At 38.8% G+C, this 23,755-nt stretch overlaps 1 protein-coding gene across 1 annotated transcript in view; it reads left to right on the forward strand.

The window, feature by feature from the left end:
• NRXN3 (neurexin 3) overlaps positions 1-23,755 on the forward strand; it is a 1,607,649-nt gene that overhangs the window by 485,896 nt on the left and 1,097,998 nt on the right. The window contains exon 5 of the mRNA XM_077123215.1: positions 22,901-23,339. Within this exon, the coding sequence (XP_076979330.1) occupies positions 22,901-23,339 (439 nt within the window). The remainder of the gene's footprint in view (positions 1-22,900; positions 23,340-23,755) is intronic.

The following is a 23,755-nucleotide window of genomic DNA, read 5'->3' on the forward strand; positions in this document are numbered from 1 at the left end:
AAACAAGATCTTAAGACCACAGATGTGTGGTGTCATGAAAACAACTTGGCACAAGTTTCTCCTCTATTCAAGTTAGTTAACTATAGGAAGCACGTGTAGATGAATATTCTGGGAATGAAGATGCAGGGTAAAGTGGAGAATGAATATCTTAATTTCAAATGGAATGCAAATGGACTTTTTTTGTCAGGAATAATGAGATATCTTGACAACTTTTCTTTGGAGTATAATGTGGTTCATTTTCCATTCAGGTGTTAGTTTGCTAGGTCACATGAATGTTGACTCTATTATTGACTGTACATGACAATTCTGGAACACAGGGTGAAGATAAATGAGATCCCTCTGGGCTTTTGCGGTGTCCCTTATCTACTCTAAAGTCATGCTTAGAGTTTGACAGTACATCATTCTCATTCCTGGAAGAACCTTGGCCTGTTCGAATTAGAAATCCTCTTGAAACATCCATTTGTGTCTTGTGTTGTATCCCATCTGTGGCAAAACAGATTACTACAAGAAACTACTCTCTGTAAAAATAGTGGTTAGTTACCTACAAAGTCACTGTGTCTGAGATGGGATCTCTGTGGATGCCATGAACCCTGGATCTTCAGATATTTGTCTATGCCACTTATCTTGGCAATCAATTCTTTGCCTCAGCATTAGAGAAGGCTGCCTATTAAGAAAAGAATGATTTGTGGAAACTTTACCAATAGGACATTTAGCTACAATGTTGTTTCATTGAAAGCAACTCTATTTTTGATGCCTTAACATTATTAACAGCACATTGGTATTGCCAGTTGCTTGGTAACTATTTAAATACAGGCTTTGACCTATATTTCTTAGAGAAATATAAACTTTTTGTTGAGGTGATTATGATCACTTGGATGCCAAATCAATAAATACTTTTCAGCTTTCATTTTACCTAATTTCTGTATTAAAATTATTATGTTGATTCCCTTTCACTAAAGATGATTTATTTATTGAGAGTCTATTGTAGACATTGTGACTCTAATTAACATCCTTCTTAATTAGTACTTCATGGGCTCTTCCAGCCTCTGTACATGTTAGAGTTCCCCAGTGTTCTACTTTTGACCAACTGACTTTTGGAGGCTAAAGATTCAATTTGAGTGATATATTTCATACCCATGGCTTTAGCTGTCATTTATTTGATGATTTTTAAATGTATAATTCTATGCTAGATCTTTTTTGAGTCCTAGACTTTCTAATCCAACTACATACTGAACTTTGATGACATACAAGGAATTCAAATTTGTCTAAATCTGGACTCACAGTCTCCCCTTCTCTTCCTCTCCCCTCCTTCCATGCACAACAAGGAATTTAAGCTTAATATATGTACACCTTCTCTCTCTCCCTCTCCCCCTTTTCTCTTCCCTCTCTCATTCTCTCTCATCCTCCTTCCCTTTCTTTCTCCCTCCCTCCATATTACCATCTCTGACTCCTCCTACAGTATTCCTTCTATGAGTGACTTGAGATCTATCTAGCTACCTAAAACAGAGACCCAGAAGTCATTCCCTTCTTTCCTTAAATACCCCTCTCAGACTCTTTAGTCCCTAAAGTATGTTGATTTGATTCATTTCTATCTTACCCCTTGCCACTGTCTCAGTTCAACAGCTCATCCTTCTTTTCTGGGTTACTATCATCACCTCTAATTGTCTCCAGCCTTTTATGTCTTATTCTGCTCCAGTGATCTCCCTTCCTTACATTCCTCCCTTATCAACATCTCCCATTTTCTTTATTTGGCTTGAAAATATTATTGAATGCAAACCAAGTGATGGACAGAAGTGGAAAGAATAAATTGAAGGGAAATAATATTGGAGCTGAGTTTATTTACTAGTTATGACCAATTAGGAAGTTATATTGTATTAGTTCACGTGAGACTTAATTCAGATTCCATTTATTCATGACAGCTTGATTATTTCTGTATTGAGCATCCACTGTATTCCATACATTTTTCTCTTAAAGCATCATTATATATATAATGTAGAGGGAATATATATATATATATATATATATATATACTTTAGGGACTAAAGAGTCTGAGAGGGGTATTTAAGGAAAGAAGGGAATGACTTCTGGGTCTCTGTTTTAGGTAGCTACATATATATATATATGTAGAGGGAATATATATAATATATATATAAATGTAAGCTCCTTAAGCTGAGGGACTATGCCATCTACTACAGAGCCTAATATTTGGTAAGCTCTCTATGGTTGCTTATTTAATGAATAAATAAAATTGAGATCTAAATAGCAGAAGTGGTCGAAAGAATGAAATGGAGAAAACTAATGTGAAAAACTTGTTGGATATGGAATCAAATGAACTTGGTAACAGAATGCTATGGGCAAGGAGGAGAGAAGGATTGGATATACATACAAACATTTTACCTTGGGTAACCGGGAAATCAGGAGGAGGACTTGATGAGCTTGCTTTGGAGCAGGTTGATTTTAAAATTCAACAGAGATTGGTAGATTGATGAATTGTTCCAGCAGAAAATTTGGACTTTGGGCCTCAGCTCTTAGAGAGAGCTTAATTTTAGAGATAAAGATGTGAAAATAGGTGAAATTACCAACTGAGAGAAAATAGTGGGAAAGAAAAGGGGACTTTCATCAGATGAATGGGAAAAGTCTCTTTTTAAGGAATTTGGAAAAGGGTCTGGTGACAGAGGTAAAAGGAGAACTTGAAAAAACTTGAGGCTGCATATTTTTTAAAAATAAAATAAATAAAAATTTAAAAAGAATTTGGAAAATGTACAGCCAGGAAATTCAGGAAAAGAGAATTCTTAAAAGGGACTGATAGTCAAGAATGTCAGCTAGCAACACAGATATTGAGTGTTCTGAGACTGAGACTTATTTAAATTAAATTAATAGGATATAGCAATCTTATTTCAGAATTATTGTCTCATGAATTAAAAATGGTGTCTCTTAGGAAACAACTAAGTTAAAATATAGCATTTAGAATGCTTTAGAGACAAGGTGTAAAATTCTCTCTTCCATCATTTGTGGGTAAATAAAATTCCTTTTATTGGTTTTTCCTGGAACTATATCCTCTAGTCACACCGTCAAGTGGATTCCATTGAAAAGAACCTAGAGAAATAAAAGCTAAGTGTTTTTGGGTATCCCGTTCCCATTTCCAATCTTCCTTGCTCATTTTTAGCTGTTAAGATTTAGGGTTAGTTGTAGAATTCAAGTTGATTCCCTGACTATTTTTATTGCTCTAGATCCAAGCATACTCTAGTCTGATTCTCTCCTGATTTCTTTTCCCTTTTCAGTACATTCATGATTTGGACAAAAGTAAGAGACTCCTAGATAGATTCTCATAACCTTTCAGGTTCAACAGGTTGTGTTATTAGTATTTTCTCCAGGGAAATTCATAAGGAGGTTAGAGAAGGAGGATGTGATGATTCTCTTCTGTCCATAATCCTTGGATTTTGGTAAATACAGAAGATACTTGATGGCCAGGAGAGAGTTGGCAGAAACCAAGGATTTCCCACCTCTGTAATAAAAGAAAACCCTGGGCGGGCCGCGGTGGCTCAGCGGGCAAAGTGCTTGCCTGCTATGCCGGAGGACCTCGGTTCGATTCCCGGCCCCAGCCCATGTAACAAAAACGGAGAAACTGAATACAATAAAAACAAGAAAATGTTTAAAAATGTTTCCCTTTCTTCCTTCCTTCCTTCCTTCTCTCTGTCTTTCCTTTAAAAAAAAAAAAAAAAAAAAAAGAAAACCCTGACAAGGGCATGGTCAGTACATGGCTCATTAGAAATGGGGAAACACTGCCCTAGTGGAGTTTGTGCTATAAAAGCTCCAGGGAAGGTCCTTGGAAAACTCTGGAGCCATACATGTAATTATATATTATTCACTTTATTTACAAATAGAAATGCTTTTACGGTACCTAATTGGGCACCTAATTAGGCACCTAATTAGGAAGCATTTCATGAAACTTCTGAAATCCTCTGCCAGTCCCAAATAAACAGTAAAGATCAAGATGCCACACATCAGAGTGGGTACGTTTTTCCAGTCTTGGCTTCCTCACAGGATGTCTATCAGAACTTTTGTAAGAGAAGAAGACTTCCAATCATCGTTTATTTCCCAGGGTCTTTCCCTATTCTCTTGTTCCTTTCATTCCACTTTGGCCCAATTCGATGGTACCAAGCTTTGGTACTACCCAATCTAGCAGGTGATTTGCACTCCAAGGAAAGGTGGTAGGTGCAGTGACTGCTAGTTCAAATCCACAGCGATATGGAAGTCTTTAGTGAGGTTTTGTTTTGTGAGCATAGGATTCCCTAGATGGGGAAAATTTCCTGGGAAATAACAGCTTATAGTTGAATAAAGGTTGTTTCCAAACTCTTTTGTGCAGAGTAATCGGAATCTACAGGTGAACCGTATAGCCTAATGGTTATGAGAATGCGTTTGGAGTCAGATGGAATACAGTTCAACTCCTGGCTCTGTCACTTGAAAGCTTTGTGGACTTAGGGAAGTCATTTGCCTTCTCTAAGCTTCAGTTTTCTCTGCTGTAAAATGAGATGATGATGGTACTTCAGAGAGTTGTGATGAGTACAACAAAAGCATTTTCATTTATATGAAAGCATTTTACACACTCTCTGCAACTGAGTCAGTGCTCCAAAAATCCAGCTGTACTTCATTATCATTATACTGGCAGAACTTGCCCATATGGCATTCCCAGAGCCTGAACAAGTCATCAAGCCTGTCAGCTTTATCTCAGAAATGTTTCTAGAATCTTTTCCTCCTTTTCCATTTTTGCCATCAGTGCTCTAGACCGGAACGTTCATTTCTTTTACTTGGATTCTTGCAATGCCCTATCCACAGTTGCCATATTGTCTTCTATAACACTTGTTTTGCATCATTTTTTTTCTCTGACCAACCACTTGCCCTGGCTTCTCCATGTTTGGTTTGGCATTAAAACTGTGATTAGGTATCAACCTATTTTATCCGCTCAATAACCAGTTTTTCATTCACCTCAGGTGTTTTCTACCCCTCCCACATACGCATACACACACAGGTATTCTTTCTTCTAGCTATTCCTAATTCCTAAACCAAAAACACTTCCTTTCACAGTACTTTGCATCCTTTTTTAAATGTGTGTCACATTGCTCTATGTTTTCAAGTTGCTGTTTGTTTTTTTTCCCTCATTTCCTTTTAATTCATTCCCTATAGAGCCACCAGAGTAATCTCTCATAAAACCCTAACCTAACTTTATCAGTCCCCTGTTTTAGTGGTTCCCCTGGGATTTTAAGATGAAATTAAAACTTCTCAGCTGCATAAATGGTCTTCTGAGGTCTTGTTCAGCCTCCTTCTCCACCATCACTCCCACCATATCAATGCAATTCAACCATACTGAGTCACTCTCCAGTCTTTCCAGTCTATGAATTTGCCAAGTTTTCTCTAGTTGTCTTCTTTGCACATGCTATTTCTCTTATGTGCTTTGTTCATCTGGTACTACCACTCCTTTACCACGTGTCAGTTAAGTGCTATGTCCCACAGGTAGAATCAGGAGTCCATCCATGCTTTTGTGGCAATTTGGAAATGACTTTTGAAAGACTCTTCTCATACAAATTGCTAGTTTTAGTTTTCTGACTATCTCCCCTCTAACAAAGGAATTCCTACAATGTCTTTTTCATTTTTGTATTTCTAAAATAGAAAGGCAATAAATAGATAATGAGTGTGTGAATAAGTGAATAAATGTATATATATATATCTACTTCTTTTTTGCGGGGTACAGCACCGGGAATCAAACCCAGGTCTCTGGCATGGCAGGCAAGAACTCTGCCTGCTGAGCCACCATGTCCTGCCCTGTCTGCTTCCTTTTTTTATAGAGTAAATTCTTTGAGAAAAGAGATGATGTCTTTTGCCTCCTTGTATCCCTCATATTTCCCAGCACGACCCTTTGTATATAATAGTCGCATAGTAAATGCTTGGTGAACAAACAACTATACAGAAAATGTTAAATTCTCCAAGTAAGCAAGTGAATCCTATAACTTAAATTTAAGCTGGTAATTTAAATTTCAGGTATTGGATGTGTTCTAGAATTACTGTTATTGATAGGCCTGAAGAATTTTCCTTTCTTATTTGTTCTTTCTCTCCAAGTCTGAGCAGTTCATGTATGACAAGTCTCAAAGGAGGCATGTCTTGTGGTGGGGTTTGTGACAAGTAAAACTGTAACAGGGGATGGGAATGAGCAAAGGGAGAGTATATTAGTTTCCTATGGCTGCTGTAACCAATGACCACAAACTTGGTGGCTTAAAACAACAGAAAGTTATCCTCATACAATGTTTTGGAGGCCAGAATTCTGATACCAGTTTTAGTGGACTGAAATTAAGATGTCAGCAGAACTGCTCTCCCTCCAAAGACTCTGAAGGTTAATCTGTCAGCTGCCTCTTCCTGTTTCTGGTGGCTGCTGACCTTTCTGGGCTTGTGGCTGCATCATTCCAATCTCTGTCTTCCCATCACGTTCTCCTCTAGGTGTATGTCTAATCTCTCTCTGTTCCCTCTTATAGAGATATATCTGATTTAGGGCCCAGCCAGATAATCTAGGATAATCTCATCTCAAGATATTTAACTTAATCACATCTGCAAAGACCCTTCTTCCAAATAAGGTAACCTGTATGTATTCTAAGGATTACAACCTGATATCTTTGGGCAACATTTTTTTCAGCCCACTAGAGAGCAGATATCTTCCCATTTGAAGACTCAAAGTACTTGATGTTCTAGAAACTTGATTTTCTCACAGACATACCTCATGAGTAAACAGCTTCCAAGGGGCCATTTAAATGAAGACAGGTGCTGCTGTCAGGAACAAACTAATTTAGGGTCAGTCTAATGCCACTGAATAAGTGAGTAAGGCAACTTTCCCAGCTCTCATTATGAAAATAAACCATTAATTCATACCTATTGGGGAGAAGATAAGTAACTGGAAGTGCTGGTCTAAGTTCTGGGCCAAGCAAGCAGTGGCAGCCAGTTCCTGCCATCTGACCATGTGGATGGATCATAGGTGTGCTCAGCTGGTCTGGCACTCACTCTTCTGTATCCAGCAGTTACCTTGTTATCTGTTTTGCCAGGAGAATCAATCATAAAAGATCTAGGTGGTAACTGGGAGGGGTGTTGCAATGGGGAAGGACTGAAGGAGAGGATGAGCTCTTGAGTGGGAAACTCTGCACAGGGTCAAGCAGGGACTTCACCACTCTTTGAATTAGAAAAGAGCTTCAGGAATAGAGCTGAGGAAGCAGACCCTCCCAGGCTTCTTTACACTTCCTTTACATGTCTCTCTGATAGCCCCACGAGGACGTGGTCTCCAGTAGAGATCTTGTGATGGGTGTGTCAGAACATGCTTCAGTGCATCTACTTGGCACAGGCAGGAGACACTAATTTTTCTAGTGACTTTTTTTGATAATTCAGCCAGCTGGCGAAGTTAGATGAAAGGAGGTATCCCAAAGACACCTCCGTTTCTTTTCTTTTGCAGAGAGTCAGGGTATATTAATAGTTGTTCAAGCACTGAAGCTACACTTGCCTACATTTTCATTTTCACTACTTAGCAGCTAAGTGACCTTTGGAAGCTATTAAATTTTCTGAATCCCAGTTTCTTTATCTATAAAATGAGGATACTACTAACGGATACTTACAATGTTATAGGAGCTGTCCCAAGCGTTTTACACATACTTCATTTTCTAATCCTTGCAACACCCTTAAGAGCTAAGTGTCCTTACAGTAATGCTATGAGGTAAGTGTACTATTATTATTCCCACCTGGGGTACACAGTAATAAGTAGCAGAGCCGGAATTTGAACCCAGATAATTTAGCTCCAGCATATGTGTTCTTAAAGATTTGTTCTGCTGCCGCTTCAGCCTTGATTAATTGTGAGGATTAAATAAGGTGACTGTTCATCCCAGGTTCCTGGGACAATCTAGGTTACATCTGTTGTCAGATGGGATTATTAATCCTGTTCTTTTTTACTCTTGAAAATAGTGTCATGTCTGTGTTTGGATATTTGTCACAAGAGGATTAAATGATTATTATATGTGAGATACTAAAAATATGCATCGTCTACAGAAATCCCTCCATTAATGTTAGCTGTTGCTGCTTCTGCTATACCATTACCATTAGCACTGCCACTGCTCACAACCACCCCAAGTCTGGAATACTTAGCGCTTAACTTATGTTTTGCAAATGTACATAGTGGAAGCTGCTCTTCCCCAACCCCACACCCAGAGCAGACACAACTCTCTTTCCTACTTAGTGTCCTAGGAAGCCACTCCCAATTAATCAAACTGGTCAAGTGAATTTAAAATTATTTGTAAAAACTTCTTTCATTCTATCTAAGAATCCAAGATCCCATTGTTTGGAGAATCTAAATTTAAGCTGAGCTTGTGGGTTTCTCCATTTATATTAAACCTTGAGTTCTAAAAGGAATAATGAGTTTTAGACCTCACTAGGCACCCTACATCCCTTTCCTCCAATATTCCTTTCTGCTTATTCCTCTATTATTTCTCTTCTTTTAAATAAATATAAAAGACTTAATTCATAATAGTTTGTGATTCTCTACCTACAATTTGGTATATTATTTAAAAAAGACCATTGAAAGACTATAAAATGGACACAATATAAATAAGAAGAAAGAATGAGTCATAATAGGAATTACTGTGATGCCCAAGATCCAAGGCTTAGAAAAGCTATCTTTAAATGTGATTTGTGTAATAGGTAGGGAAATTAATTTCAGGTTGGTTTTGCATGGCGTAAGAGACATCTAGTGGTTATCCCAGTGCCTGCAGGTTTACTAAAGATAATTTAAAGCCATAAGTGTAAGTATTAGGGCTAGGTACCATCACCTTTAAAGGAAACCCCTACAATAGAGGGTTGTATGTCATTTTATTTGAGGTCAATAAGTGGTAAAGACACTTGTTCAGAAAATGTTTCATTTGACTCCTAGCATTTCCATCTATGTTATTGTCAGTTTGAATACACTCTTACTTGCTGTCTTCTGCACCAGGCTGGAAATGATTCTGTTATCAGCCACTTGCCAGCCTGGCATATTCCTCCTATAACTTTCCTTACCTCTTCTGCTGATTGCTGAGGGGTTCATTGGATACTTTGAAAAGCCATCTGATTAAGGTGTTCCTTAGGCTAGACACAGAGCTGCTTAGCAGGCCAGACAGGAGATAGTTTGTAATTGGTTCTGATAGGCAGACCTCCTTCTTGCCAATTTAATCTTGCCTGCCAGTTGGTCAGCACCTCAAGGGATAACTGGTCACTATCCATGGTTCTGAACTCACTGCTTTTGTTTCCTGGGTTCCTCAGAATACTTGTTTGCCCTATATGCTACTATTGTTTTCAGCCAATTCTGCCAGACTTATGTTCCACTGAATCTTTTAATAGTATTTTCTCCTAATCTTTTACTTTTGGGTCTTTTATGTAAGCTGCTTTTTCAGAAGCTGTTCAGCAGCCCTATTGTTATCCATATCCTTTTGGCATAGTTGGTGCCAACCCAAAGTGGCTAGCTAATGGCCAAGGCTTTATTGTTGGGATTCATTGTTGCCTTTTGATTCTGTACATATCATAAAGGATTTTAGGTACTATTTCAAAATATTTAAATGCTTTCTATGGGAAATTCAAGCTACATTGTCACATATGAGATATACAGTTGCCCCTTAGCTTGCTCCAGAGTGAGAGGCAGCATTGCTGCTGAACTTTTGTCAGCTAACCTTATAGAAGATCTTGCTAGAATTCTTTATTGGGCTTTGTACTTCTTCTGTTTGTATTCTGCCAAGACACAAACTAATGACAGCTGCCACTCTGGTATAGAACTTTGCACACAGGTTGCCTTAAATATATAAGCACATTTCCTAAGCAGGCACACTGGGAAAAACTCATCTAAATATTAAGAGGTTCCATCAAAGTCCTTTATGAGTATCTGTAGTACTTTAGCTTTCTGCCTGCTCGTCTTATCATCTCCTGTCAAGCAGAATGAGTGTACAAGCTTCTTCCTGCCTTATAGTCTTCCTTGACTTAGAGACATGAGGACATGGCCTTTGTGATATTCTTTGCTCTCCTTCTTCCTCATCTTTACAGTTCCCCTTACAAATATTTATTGACTTTGTACCATGCACTGAGCTAGGCACTGGGAGACAGAGAGAGAAGGACTATGATGGTAGTAAGGACACAGTACTATTGGAGCAGAGAGGATGACATCAGCTGGGAGTGGGAGTGGACTGGAAAGAAATGATGGGGGAAATTTTCCCATAGGAGGTAGTAGTTATCCAGACAGTGAATCAAGGTAGGCCTTCTGTCACGGTCAGGTTCATGTGTCAACTTGGCCAAGTGGTGATACCTGTTTGTCTGGTTGGGCAAGTGCCGGCCTGTCTGTTGCAATGAAGACATTTTGTAGAATTAAATCATGATCAAGTCAGCTGTATCCACAGCTGATTCCATTTGTACTCAGCCAAGGAGCGTGTCTTCTGCAATGAGTGATGCTCAATCTAATCACTGGTAGCTGTTTAAGGAGGATTCAGAGGAGACAGGCTCTCTTCCTGCTTCAGCTGGAGAGCCTCTCCTGTGGAGTTCATCCAGACCCTCTGTTGGAATCGTTGGCTTGACAGCCTGCCCTGCGGATTTTGGACTCTGTGTTCCCACGGTCACGTGAGACACTTTTATAAATTTTATATTTGCAAGTGTTCCCTGATCTCTAGAGAACCCTAACTAATACACCTTCACTAGGAGATGTTTGATTGGAGGGATGGCAGAACTTTGGTAGGTCTGATGATAATGGACTAGATCAGGAAAGGTCTTTTATATAATACTTAAACATTTGCATTTTATTTTGAAGTTGATGGGGAGACATTGACATGTTTTGAGTATGACATGTTAACCCTAGGGGAAAGAGTGAGATGATTTGAGTCATGTCTAGCCCTAAGAATAAAAATAACAGTAGCTGCAGCTTTTAAATTTTGTCACTTTTCTAAATCAAACTGCTAAAGACTTCCTTTCTACTCTAATGGTTCTCTTTTTTTTCCCAATTGAATATTGTTTTATTTTTAGAGCTTTCATTATCAGGTATCACTTACTCATCTGATCATATTTCCTTGGCTTTGTGACATGTAACTTTCACTCTAGTCAGATTGGTGCCCTCATCAAATATTGTAAGACAGAATGAAATGGAGGCTTTCCCTAGGTGGGCTTGCCGAATATCTAAGCAAATGCAGGAAGTAAGAGTATGTATTTATTGAGCCTCTACTATGTGCCGGGCTCTCAGCTAAACACTGTGGGTGCATTGGTTATCAAATCAGAAACACACAGCCTCTGTTTTTATGAAGCTTATAGTCTGGAGGACTATAATAGTGCCACTCCTGGAAAACAGAGAGAAGAGGAATAAAATCTCAGCCAGATTTCTGATTACAGACCCTTATACATTAATTAGGGTAACAAATATATCTCACACCAATTCTGATTTTTCAAAAATCCTACCTTCAAGCATCCTCCAACATTTTCCAAGTATGCTGGTGGCAGGGATTATATCTCATGCTCTTTTGTATCTTTCCTGGCCGAGAGCTAAAGGGTCAGTGGTTTCTTAATGTATTTATGTTAATTATTTTTCCTAATATTCCACTATATTCGATTTATGTTAAAATGACTTTTGTGCTAGAGGATAACAAAGGTGAAGAATGGATTAACCTCAAGTTCTAGCTTTCAGTATCCAGTGATAATATCCTGGAACATTGCCTTGAGAAAAATTCTGAGTCTCCATCTGCATTCAATTCAATAGGGAGTAGAATAGAATGTCATCAATTAATAATTGCCCTGTGCCAGAAAGGGGGTAGGATAGAGGCATACATTTGCCAACAGGGCTGTAAATGATGGATGAGTTTTCTATACAGGTGTGGCTAAAAATATCAACTTGCAACTAGAAAAAATTTTTTTTTGCTACCCAGTGACAAAGACTCTTGGAGAACTATGCCCCATACATGTAAGTTCATGTCCTATTTCTCTGCTGGGGTTCTTGCTTCCTTAATTTAGCAGAGACTTGGTAGACTCTATGAGGATGATAAAACCTGATTCTACAAAACTGATCTTTTGTCATGGGCTGAGTCTTTACAGCAACCGAATTCCCCCAAATAACGATTGACTGAAATGTTTTGTTAGAGGATACATGGATATATGGCAGCCTGTTCTTGATCAGCCTTTTTAGCTAAGTAATAGTCATAAGAAAATTCTCCTTGACCAGAATGAAACTGTGGCCTTCACTGTGACCATGCCAGGCATTGGTAATCTTCCTCAATTTTTTCAGTGTTCTGTAACTGGGCATTATTCTACCTGCTTATTTCCCTTTATCTAAGAAGCTATCAGGCAATCCAATATTTAAGCCTGAGCCTTGAGTGCAAGTGTTAATAACTTTGATTATTGGCAGGGGCTCTTTAATTAATGAGGGCAGAATAATTGGCTGGCCCTCAGCTCTCTCTCCGGTTGGCCTACCTATATGCCAGGATGACTGGATGGCTTTCTTCAAAATGAGGTAGAATCTGAAGACTTTGCTGGCTTACCATGGGTTTGCCTAGATTTTTCCTGTTGCTTTAGCTTAACTTACATCCCTTTATCTTTAGCCACTCTCTTACAAATGGCAGCATAGAACAGAGATTGCAAATGGTGGCCTCTAGTGAGATCCAGCTTACAAATATGCTTTCTTTGCCCTACATTGTTGGATCGCGCAGTATTTTTAAAATTGGATGGCCAATATTCTCCTACTGGTTTCAACTTCATCTGGAGTTTCCTTTTTGACCTTTATTTTGAGCCCTAGAACTTAGTCATTTTCCGGTTCCTTCCTCAACAAAGGAAACTGAAATTGTTTCCATTCTCTGTTTCTGGTTCTTAGCTTTCATTTTTAGCAGACTCTCACCACTAATAACAAAATATAATGCATGGAAATGGTGGTATCCATGGTATGTAGCATTGGAACTTTGAGCTCCAGGTTGGATGTCAGCTGCATCTCAGCAGTCCATGCTGGTTTACTGACCCCTGTTAAGAAGACGGTAAATGCAGATGTGGCTCTGACTATGCCAAATATTTAGGGTCTTCTGATTTTGGAATCTAAAAGGACCATCTGCTGCCACATTTGTGCTTGGACTTCACTGTTGGGAGTCTGGTTAGTGGAACATTGTAAATTAGGTTAATGATAATGAATGCTAAATCCGTGCAAGTATGGGGGGCGTGTATGTGTATGTTTGCACATGTGAAGGCAGGGGGTGTACCCATTAGGTAGGCACATTTGTGTTCATGTTTATATCTATATATTATAGATTTTAATATGTATTTCAGAGTTTATTAAAACCAGAGTTCGTCATTGTTTGCAATCCTGTCTCATGAGCTGACAATTGGCTTAGAACTCATACTCAGAGTATCTCTTCTTCCTAATGACTTCATGACGCAATGGATTATCTGACTTTTCACAGAAAATAACAAAATTCACAGTAATAATTCTGATATCATGTATTGAGTGCTTATGAAGGGTCAGGAACTGTGAAATATACGTTTTATATATGATACTATTGCCTCATTTAACTTTTACAGCCCTATGAAATGAGAATTATCTGTATTTTACAATAGAAAAACTTGAGGCTGAAACAAGTAGTTTTCCTGAGGTCACAAAGCTGGTAAGCAGTAGAACAGGACTAAACCTTTGGTTAGTGAATCCCAAAGTCCAAGTTCTTAACCACTGCCCTATGCAGTCAGTTCAGTCTGACATCTAATTTAATGAGGATCTGAGCATTTATTGATTATCTATAAGCTTAATGTGATTTCAGATTATATAAAGTGTAGTGAATATTATTTGCTAGTAAGATTTTTGAGATCTGTTGAAAAGACAAGACCTGTGCTTATTCAAGGATAACAAGATTGGGTATTTTAATTGACAACTGAGTGGAGTAGATGGTTTGAAGGTGGGAAGAAGTCATAGCAGACCAACTGAAGTCATCAGTTACTGAACATAGAATGGAAAGTGAAAAGACAATAGGATGTATGTGAGTCTACAGAAATTCCGAAAGCAAGATTCTTTCACTCTGCTTCTTATTCATTTTCTCACCTTGAATATAAACATTACATGATAGTATTAGCCCAAAAGTTTTATCTAAATGCTACAACACCCTAGAACCTAAGGAAAAAGAGCTTACTTCATTAGTATCTATTGTCAAAGGATTAACTTTGGGTGGATATAAATATATCTTTGTCTTTTGCTCGTTAAGAGTTAACAGTTCCCCAGATAGGTATAAAATTGGAGGATTTTACTGGGAATTGTAGTCAATTTTACTTCCATACTTAAGGTACTCTGACACTCGAGTGTCACAATTACCACAATTCTGTTCTGCCCAGTCTAGACACTTCAGAAAATGTTTTCCAACATCCTTCCTTCAAATATTCTCCTCTGACCTGAATCAGAGCAATGGGACTCCATGGTCAAGTCATGGACCAATAAATTATTTGGTCTTTAAAACTGGTTTTATTGAAATTGTGTTATATTTAGATCTACAAAGGATTAAAGATGCTTTAAGAACAAAGAAAGAGGAAGAACAGGGGTAACCCTCCTATTGCTTGACAGGAGAAAGGATGCCAAGAGGCCATCTGGGCGCTGCAGAACACATGTCCACACTCTATTACTCCTAGCTCCCTTGCTGGAGCATACAGGGACATGATAATTACAAAAGAACACAGGGAAACAAATGCTCAGGAACTTGAGAACAGGATGGCCTCGGATAAGAAAAAGAAGGGAAAAAGAAAACATTCCTGTGAGCTGGGACTGTCTCTAACTCTTACATTCTTTTTCATGGCCCTGCCATAGAACTCATGCATTGTGTAAAAGTTAAATGTAAAAAGTGCATCACATGCTGGCAGGATTTGAGTGGCTGCTCCTTCTCCATGCTGGGCAAGTGGTTTGGGCAATAAGGCAGACAACATCTCTTGCAGGAACAATAACCATTCTGATTTTATCAAATAGCAGCAATCCAGGGAGGGCCTGGAGTGAATTTGGATGTAAATCCTGATGAAAGGGGACCATTTAATGAGATTGGAGTGCAGAGGAAAGCACTTATACCTGGGTAACCAGGGTAAGCAAAGATGAAGAAATGCTAACACCTGGGCACATGCAGCAGCCTTTGAGGAGACCCCTGAGTGGAGAGGAAGAGTGATCCATCACACAGCGCTCATAAGTGAGCACAAAATATAGGGGGCTTGATGTGACATGAAGAAACTAGGTGTTGATTTTGTGTTTGAGTAAATAGTTTCTACATGGGCTACAGGAGAGCCTGGGTCACTAATCCAGAAGTGTGACTGCTTTCCCCAGATCTTTCTGCTCTAGTTCAAGCCCTGACTATGCCCCGTTTTGGTTTACTAAAGGTGTCAGAAGGCAATATGCCAAAAATGGGTTTGCTTTTACTATGGGGATGTATTAGTTCACAAAGGTACAGTTCAAAGACCAGAAAAATGTCCCAGTTAAGGCATGAACAGAGTGATGCCTTCTCTGAAGAAAGGCCAGTGGCATTCCTTTATCCTAAGAGAAGGCACATGGCTGGCATCACTGATTCTTCTTCCTTGGTCTCGTTGCTTTCAGGCTCTTTCAGTTTCTGTGGGTCCTTGCTTGCTTCTCTGGGGCATTTTTTTCTCTCTCCAAGCTCCCTTGGCTTTTCTGTCTTTTATCCTCTCATAAAGGACTCCAGCAAAGGGTTAAGGCCCACCTTGAATGGTCTGGTCACATCTCAAGTGAAACAACCTCATCGAGAGGTCCACCGCAATAGGTCTGCCCCCACAGGAATGGATTGAAACAACATAGCCTTTTTAAGGGAAAGACAGATCAAAACCAATGAAATATCATGTCACACTTACTAGAATGGCCATTATAAAAATTAAAAAATTCAATAAACTGCAAGTGCTGGAGAGGATGTGGAGAAAAAGTTACACTTATTCACTGTTGGTCGGAATGTAGAATGGTGCAGCCAGTCTGGAAAGTAGTTTGGTGGTTCCTCAGGAAACTAAGTATAGAATTGCCATATGATCCAGCAATCCCCTTATTAGTATATTCTGAAGAACTGAAGGCAGGTACATGAATAGACATTTGTACACCAATGTTTATACAGGCATTATTCATGATTACCAAGAGATGGAAACAGCCCAAATGTCCAAAAACAGATTAGTGGATAAACTGTGGGTTACATACGATGGAATATTTCACAGCTGTAAGATAGAATAAAATCATGTCACACGCAACAGTATAGATGGGCCTTGAAGACGTTATGTTGAGCAAAATTAGCCAGAAACAAATTGGACAAATAATGTATGAACTCACTAATATGAACTAACTATAATGAACAAACTCTGAGAGTTAAAGTTGAGAACACAGGTTATCAGGGGACAGGATGAGGGTAAAGATCAGGCATTTGATACTGCAAAGTACAGACTGTTCAACAGGACTGATTTTAAAGATCCAGAAGTGGATAGCGCAATACTATCTGATGGTAGCACAATATTGTAAGTATAATGAACAAAGTTGAGTGTGAGTAGGTTGAAAGAGGAAGGCCAGGGACATGTATGATACCAGAAGGAAAGATAGAGGGTAAAGATTTGGCCTGCATAACCTGGTAAAACCTAGAGTGGATAATGATGTTGATTAAATATAAAAATATAAGAAAAATTTTATATCAGAGAGAACAAACTAATGTCACACTTGCAAGGTGTTGACAATGGGATGGTATATGGAAAAAATATAATCAGTGCAAACCAGGGTCTAAGTTAATGGTAACATTATAATATGCTTCCATTAATTGTAACAAAAGCAATATATTGAAGCTACATGTTAATAAGTGACAGATATAAGGAAGGGGTATGGGACTCTTGTAGTTGTTATCGCTGTTTCTCCTTTTTATTTTATTTTTTTATTCTTTATTTTTTATCTTTTATCTTTCCCCCTCTTCTTTCTTTGCAGAAGAAATGGAAATGTTCTCATATTGATTGTGGTGGTAAATGCATAACTATGTGATTATGCCAGGAGCCATTGATTGTTTACTTAAGATGGATTGTATGGTGTATAAATAAAACCTTTTAAAATAAACAGAAATATACAAGTGCTAGAGAAGATGTGGAGAGAGGGATATACCTGTTCACTCTTGGGAGGGAAGTAGAATGGTGCAGCCCCTCTGGAGGCCAGTGTGTTGGTTCCATAGGAGGCTAAATATGGGATTGCTACATAATCCTGCAACCCAGTTATTAGGTATATGCTTGGAAGCACTGAAACCAGGGAAAGAAATGAACAGTTGCACATTGGTGTTTATGGCGGCATTTTCCATGATTTGCAATGGATGGAGGTACTTAAGGGTACTTTGACTAATGAATGGAAGGGTAAACTATGGTGTATGCTGGTGTATACATACAATGGAATATTGAGCAGCTATAAGAAGGAATGAAGTTGTGAGGCATACAACTAGGTGAATCCTTGAGGATGGTATGATGAGTGAAATAAGCCAAAAACAAAAGAACAAACATTGTTAGCCCTCACTAATATGGACTAACAATTATGAGCAATTTCTGAAATTCGAGAGCATAGGTTATCGGGATAGAATGGGGGCAGAGATTGAATAATCAAGGATTCAAGAGTACAGAATGTCCAATAAGACTTATTGTAAAGGTTCCTAGATTGTAAACTCTCATAGCAGTCACATCTATTCCTGAGTTTTAACAAGCTCTTTTAAAATTCTGAGATGCTGAGCTTTTTGTGAATAACCAGGTAGTTACCTTGAACTTTGGGTACTATTTGACACCTGAAACTCAGAGTTAGAGTTCTGCAGCTCTGAAATTCAGCATCACTCCATAAAGCGAGTGTTAGAGAAACTGAAAGGGAGATCAGACTTTAATTAGGGATATAAAGAAATAGACTTAATTATGACTAAGGTAAATCAGAATCAGGGTAAAAGATGATATTGACTGTGTTTTAGAACATCAACTTCTATATGAGACCAAAGAAAGAGATATTTATTTGGTACAAAATTTATATTTTCTATAGCACACTATCTAAATTAACCTGTCTGGTTAATTGTTCAAACATAATTACATGGAACCTAGAATATGTAAAGAGATCTTTTTCTGTACAGGTCAATGTAATACCCCAGTACATCCCAGAATATTTTTGGGCAGAATGTAAAAAGGTATTTGTGAAAAATACTGGAGAAGCTAGGGGAAAATGTGGAAATATTAAATTAATTCCCCCACCTAAGGAATTCTGCTGTTTTTGCAAACACTAGGGACTCCCAATTTAAGAAGCTAACCCCTCAGAGTTGGAGCTTGCCTTATGAAACTTATTCCTGCAAAGGAGAATCTAAGCCTACTTATGATTATGTTGAAGAGTCACCCCCAAAGAACTTCTTTTGTTGCTCAGATGTGGCCTAAACCACTTTGCAAATAAGTTCTAAGCCAACTCTGCAAATGAACTCACCAACCTCCATGCTATGTGGAATATGACTTTCAGGCATGTAAATTTCCCTGGCAACATGAGACATGACTCTCAAGGAGGAGCCTGGCCCTGGCATTATGGGATTGAGAAAAACTTCTTAACCAAAAGGGGGAAAAGGAATGAAATAAAATTTCAGTGCCTAAAAGATTTCAAATAGAATCAAGAGCTCATTCTGGAAATGGAATGCAGGTGGCATTATATGGATATTCGTTTTTAGTTTCTAGTATATTAGAATAGCTAGAAGGAATTACCCAAAGCTGTTGAACTGTAATCCAGTAGCCTGGATTCTTGATGATGATTATATAACTACATAGCTTTTACAGTGTGGCCATGTGATTGTAAAAACCTTGTGACTGGCACTCCTTTTATCCAGTGTATGGGCAGATGAGTAAGAAAATAAAGACAAAATATAAATAAATTATATGGGGGGATAAAGGGATATGGGATGTTTTGGGTGTTCTTTTTGTTTTTATTTAATTATTTTATTTTTTGGAGTAATGGAAATGTTCTAAAAGTGATTGTAGTGATGAACACACAACCGTATGATGATGCCGTAAGTCACTGATTATATACTTTGGATGATTATATGGGATTTAAATATATCTCAATAAAATTGCATTTAAAAAAAGAACATGACTTTTTCTGGGGTATATAACAGCTCCAAACCAGCACATGCTCTTAATTGGCTGTGTGCTGTTGGACAAATAATTGCACTCTCAAGCCTCATTTCTATAAAACAGGGCTAATACTACTTCTTTCACTTTCTTATGTGATGATATAAAATAATGCTTTTCAAGTGCCTGGTATATAGTTGGCTCTCGATGCAAGGTGACTATTGCATTGTTCTTGCTTTCATAGCTTGCCTTATTCCTTGTGTTGTTCCTGTGTGTTTCTGCTTGTATCCTGGGTTATAGAAAGCACAAATATATTTTTTCTGAAAGATTTTGTCTTAGCTCTAGTACTCTGCCCTTGACTGTCTTACTGGCTGACCTCCTAAGCATGAGACGCAAGTCCAAGCAGCAGTTTTTACAAGTCCATGGGTAGGGTAGAAAGGCCTGCTTTCACTTTTTGTAACTGCTTTTTTGTAACTCAGCCTATGTGACCTCTCCCCCCATGGGGAGCATTTTCTACTTTGTCTTTAATTGCTCTTCACTGAGGTGACTTGTCAGCCAAGGCTGCTTTCTGTCCCTTGATGCTACCTCTCTTCCTAATTCACTCAGGCAGCCAAGGACATTCATTTTGTTGAAGAGTGCGGTTAATAGGAAACACTATACAGATACTGATTTGCCTTGTAAGGTGTTCCAGTAGGGTTTCCTCTTTCCCTGCCCTCCCCAAGGTCCCAGTACACTTCTGCATGGCTGTGGCTGTGTGGTCCTGGCCAGTGTGGGTGGGTGGGTGGAAAAGGTGACTATGTTTGAATTTCTGATAGTGTGGGTAAGAAGGAAGGTGTATTAGTTACCATAACCAAGTACACCAGACTAGTGGATTGAACCAAAGGGAATTTATTGACTCTCGGTTCTAGAATCTACAAGTCCAACTTTAAGCTGTTGGGAGGATCATTCTCCTTCTGAAACCCATAGGGGATAATCTGTGTTCTATCTTGGACAGCAGCCCATTTGATCTTGACAATAGCCCTGGAGCAAATAAGAGTAATGCTTTGTAAAGCAAGTATTAAGATTCTTGTCTTTACATATGAATAAAATAGAATTCAGAGAGATTACCCAACTGTCAGTTGGGTATCAGCTCCCTTTTCAACAAAGTTGAAGCTCCATATAAATAGATAAGTAATTTCCAGACTATGGAGCAGATAGAGTTTGCTTTCAACCAAACATTGACCTCTGTCTGGCCTTTTCTGGCCCTTCTTCTCTTGCCAGTTTATCCAGAAATCTGTATTCTAGTTATTCACCTCTGTTCCAGTTTTGGCTATATACCCTTCTTACAGTAGAGTTCTTCCTCAAGGCACCTACACCCTATTAAAAGGCCAATTTTTTTCTTCTTTTCCTTCTGTCCCTGGCTTCCTGTAAGGATGCCTATACTTTCTTTTCATGTTTTGTTTCAATGAAAGCAAGACTTGCTCTGCTCTTTTTGGATGAGCTATTGTTGCACATTAATAATTAACCTTGAAAAGGAAATCTAGTCAAAGTCATTCAACCCCAATGCAGATAAAGACAAAGTTTTATTATAATACAAATACCTCACATTCTGAGGCATAATAATGCAGATTAGAAAGGAGAAATTACCAATCATTCCATGTGTATTGTTTCTTTTCTGGTCCACTCACTTAAGTGTTTGCCAAAGGATCCTGCAGATGTTACCCTTTGCGCATGGTCAGTCCAGTAGAGCTGAGATAAGAAATCTCACCTTTGAAATGTTGGAATCTGGGAAGTTGAGCATCAGGACTTTCCACATAATGTAAAGGATGAGCTTCACAGGTGCTGATAATGGGGCGTCATTGAAAGTATCTTCTGCAGTAAAGCACACAACTCTGGAGTCTAACTCCTTGGTTTGAGCCCTGCTCTGCCACTTACTAGCTGTGTGTTTATGGCTGGTTGCTTAACTTCTCCCTGTGCCTGACTATGTATATGTAAAATGAGGAGAGAGGGGTGATGGTAGGTATCTCAAGGTATTGTCAGAATCTAATGGGTAGAGTATTAAGTCTTTAGCACAGTGTCAGACACAAAGTAAGTGTTCAATAAATGTTAGTACCATTGTTATTTTCAGTGTTATTGAGAATGGTTAGGTCCAAGGTCAAGGTCATATAGTAGGTGATGCATTTCCAATGTTTGTCATTAGTTATGCATTGCTCTCATAATAAAAGGCAAATAGCTCTGCTTGACTCGTTCCTGGGGATGAGGAGCGAAGGGGTACAGTTCTACAGTTGGCTGTCAGGGACTAATTGATATAGACGGGAATGTTCCATTCAATTAACTTTCTCTCACTGAAATGGATTATAGACTTATTTTAGCATATAAGTCTTGCTGTTTTAACAAAAATGGGAATAATACAACCTTCTCAGACCTGTGAAAGAGAGCACTTAGAATAACAACAAAAACAGTAGCAATGACCATGACCCCCAAAATATCCGAGATGCTTTGTGCCCTTACTAGACGCCCTTTCTGAGTGCTTTATACACATTAACACGTTTAATCCCTGCAAATAGATTATTCCTATTATTTCCATTTTTAGAGGCGGAAATATGCCCAGAGAAGATAACTTTGTCAATGTCACACAACTTGTAAGTGGTAGATGTGGGATTCAAACCTAAGTCTGGATCCTGACTTGGAATTTGAGTGAGATAATATAAAAAGCATTGCAAATGGTTGGTATAGCCAATACTTGAATGTTAGCCTCTTTTCCTTTCCATGCTTTGTTTTCTTTTTGTCTTCTCTTATTGTATGGGTGTTACGTCACCCAGAGATCAAAGTATCAAGATCCTTCTTAGCACACTGCATCAGATTTCAGTTCTGATAACAGTAAAACCTTTTTTGAAATTCTAATTTTGAGGAGCAAGATTAATCCTTTCTTTTATGTGGATTACACCAGATGTAGAAAGTTGTAATAGGTTTTTTATGTTTTAGGGTGTCTTATGCAACCATTATATGTATATAATGGGTACACACAACGAGCAAAAAACACAGACTTCCCTTCTCACCAATTCTTAATACTCAGTCATTTTTTTAAATGTAATCCACCAATATAGTTAAAAACAAAATCATATAATGCAAAAGAATACTGTGAAAAGTAAGTGTCCTTTCCACTCTTGAACCTCAGTCCCACAGATTCACTCCCTGGAGGCCATTCATGTTATAATTTCTTGTGTTTTCTTCCAAAGATGCGTTACGCATATCTGAGTGTATGTACATATAACATCCCGCCTCATTTCTACATAATGATGGCATAATGCACACTCTGTGCTCTTCCTTGCTAATAACACTTCAGATGACTTGGAGAACATCCAGGTCTAAACCTGGGGTACTATTTCATTCTAAGAGCTGTGTAATATTCTATCGTAAGGATGTGCTTGTCTGTTATGGATGGTCACAGGGGTTTGTTCTGGTCTTTTCCTTACACTTCAGTAAATATCATTGTATTTGCCTTGGTGTACCTTGGTATTTGCATCTGTAGAATTTTACTTGTAAGCTCATATTGTGTAATTTTCTGACAACAGAAGGAATTGGCTAGAAGTAGAGAGACAAATATAATGGAGAAGTAGCAGCTTATTCACCCCGCAGGCTTCCTGGATGCTTTTGCAAATGCTGTGTCTCATATTTCTCCCACTGCCTCAGACTATTATGCCCTGAAGCCTCCTCTTGGACCTTTTTTCTCGGGTGAGGGGTGAGCAAGGGATGGTAACTCTTTGCAAGATTGATTCATATGATACTTTTGTTTGTCTTTTGACAGGTTGTTTATAAGAATAATGACATCCGTCTGGAGCTGTCTCGCCTGGCCCGGATTGGAGACACCAAGATGAAGATCTATGGTGAGGTTGTATTCAAGTGTGAGAATGTGGCCACCCTGGACCCCATCAACTTTGAGACCCCAGAGGCTTATATCAGCTTGCCCAAGTGGAACACCAAGCGAATGGGCTCCATCTCCTTTGACTTCCGCACCACCGAGCCCAATGGCCTGATCCTCTTTACTCATGGCAAGCCCCAAGAGAGGAAGGATGCTCGGAGCCAGAAGAACACAAAGGTGGACTTCTTTGCCGTGGAACTCCTCGATGGCAACCTGTACTTGCTGCTTGACATGGGCTCGGGCACCATCAAGGTGAAAGCTACTCAGAAGAAAGCCAACGATGGGGAATGGTACCATGTGGACATTCAGCGAGATGGTAGATCAGGTAGGAAAAGTAGAATGTGTGACTGAGACTAGAGGAAAACTGTCGCTTCTCAGTTCCCGTCTCCTGGGTTTTTGTATTTTGTCTTAATTTTGGCACTGCATGCTTATTGATTCTTCTGCTGTCTTCTTTAAGATTTTATTGTCAGATTTTGTTTCCGAACGAGACAACTGTCTCATCGACACTCCAATTTCTCTTCCGCACCTCCCCCATCACTCACTCACTGCACACTGCTCTCAGTGATATCTCCAAGATCTTGGAGCTAAGGATGGTTTTACAAATAGCATGCCTACTGCTACTGAAGCAACTGTCATGTCACTGTTGTGATGGTGTTTTTTTTTTTTTTAAATCACCCCTTTCCTTCTTGTTTTCATCACCATGAAAACCAATTGTGACATCACAGATGTTGCACTATATGT

This window comes from Tamandua tetradactyla, chromosome 12, assembly GCF_023851605.1.
Source record: "Tamandua tetradactyla isolate mTamTet1 chromosome 12, mTamTet1.pri, whole genome shotgun sequence".
Taxonomy (NCBI): Eukaryota; Metazoa; Chordata; class Mammalia; order Pilosa; family Myrmecophagidae; genus Tamandua; species Tamandua tetradactyla.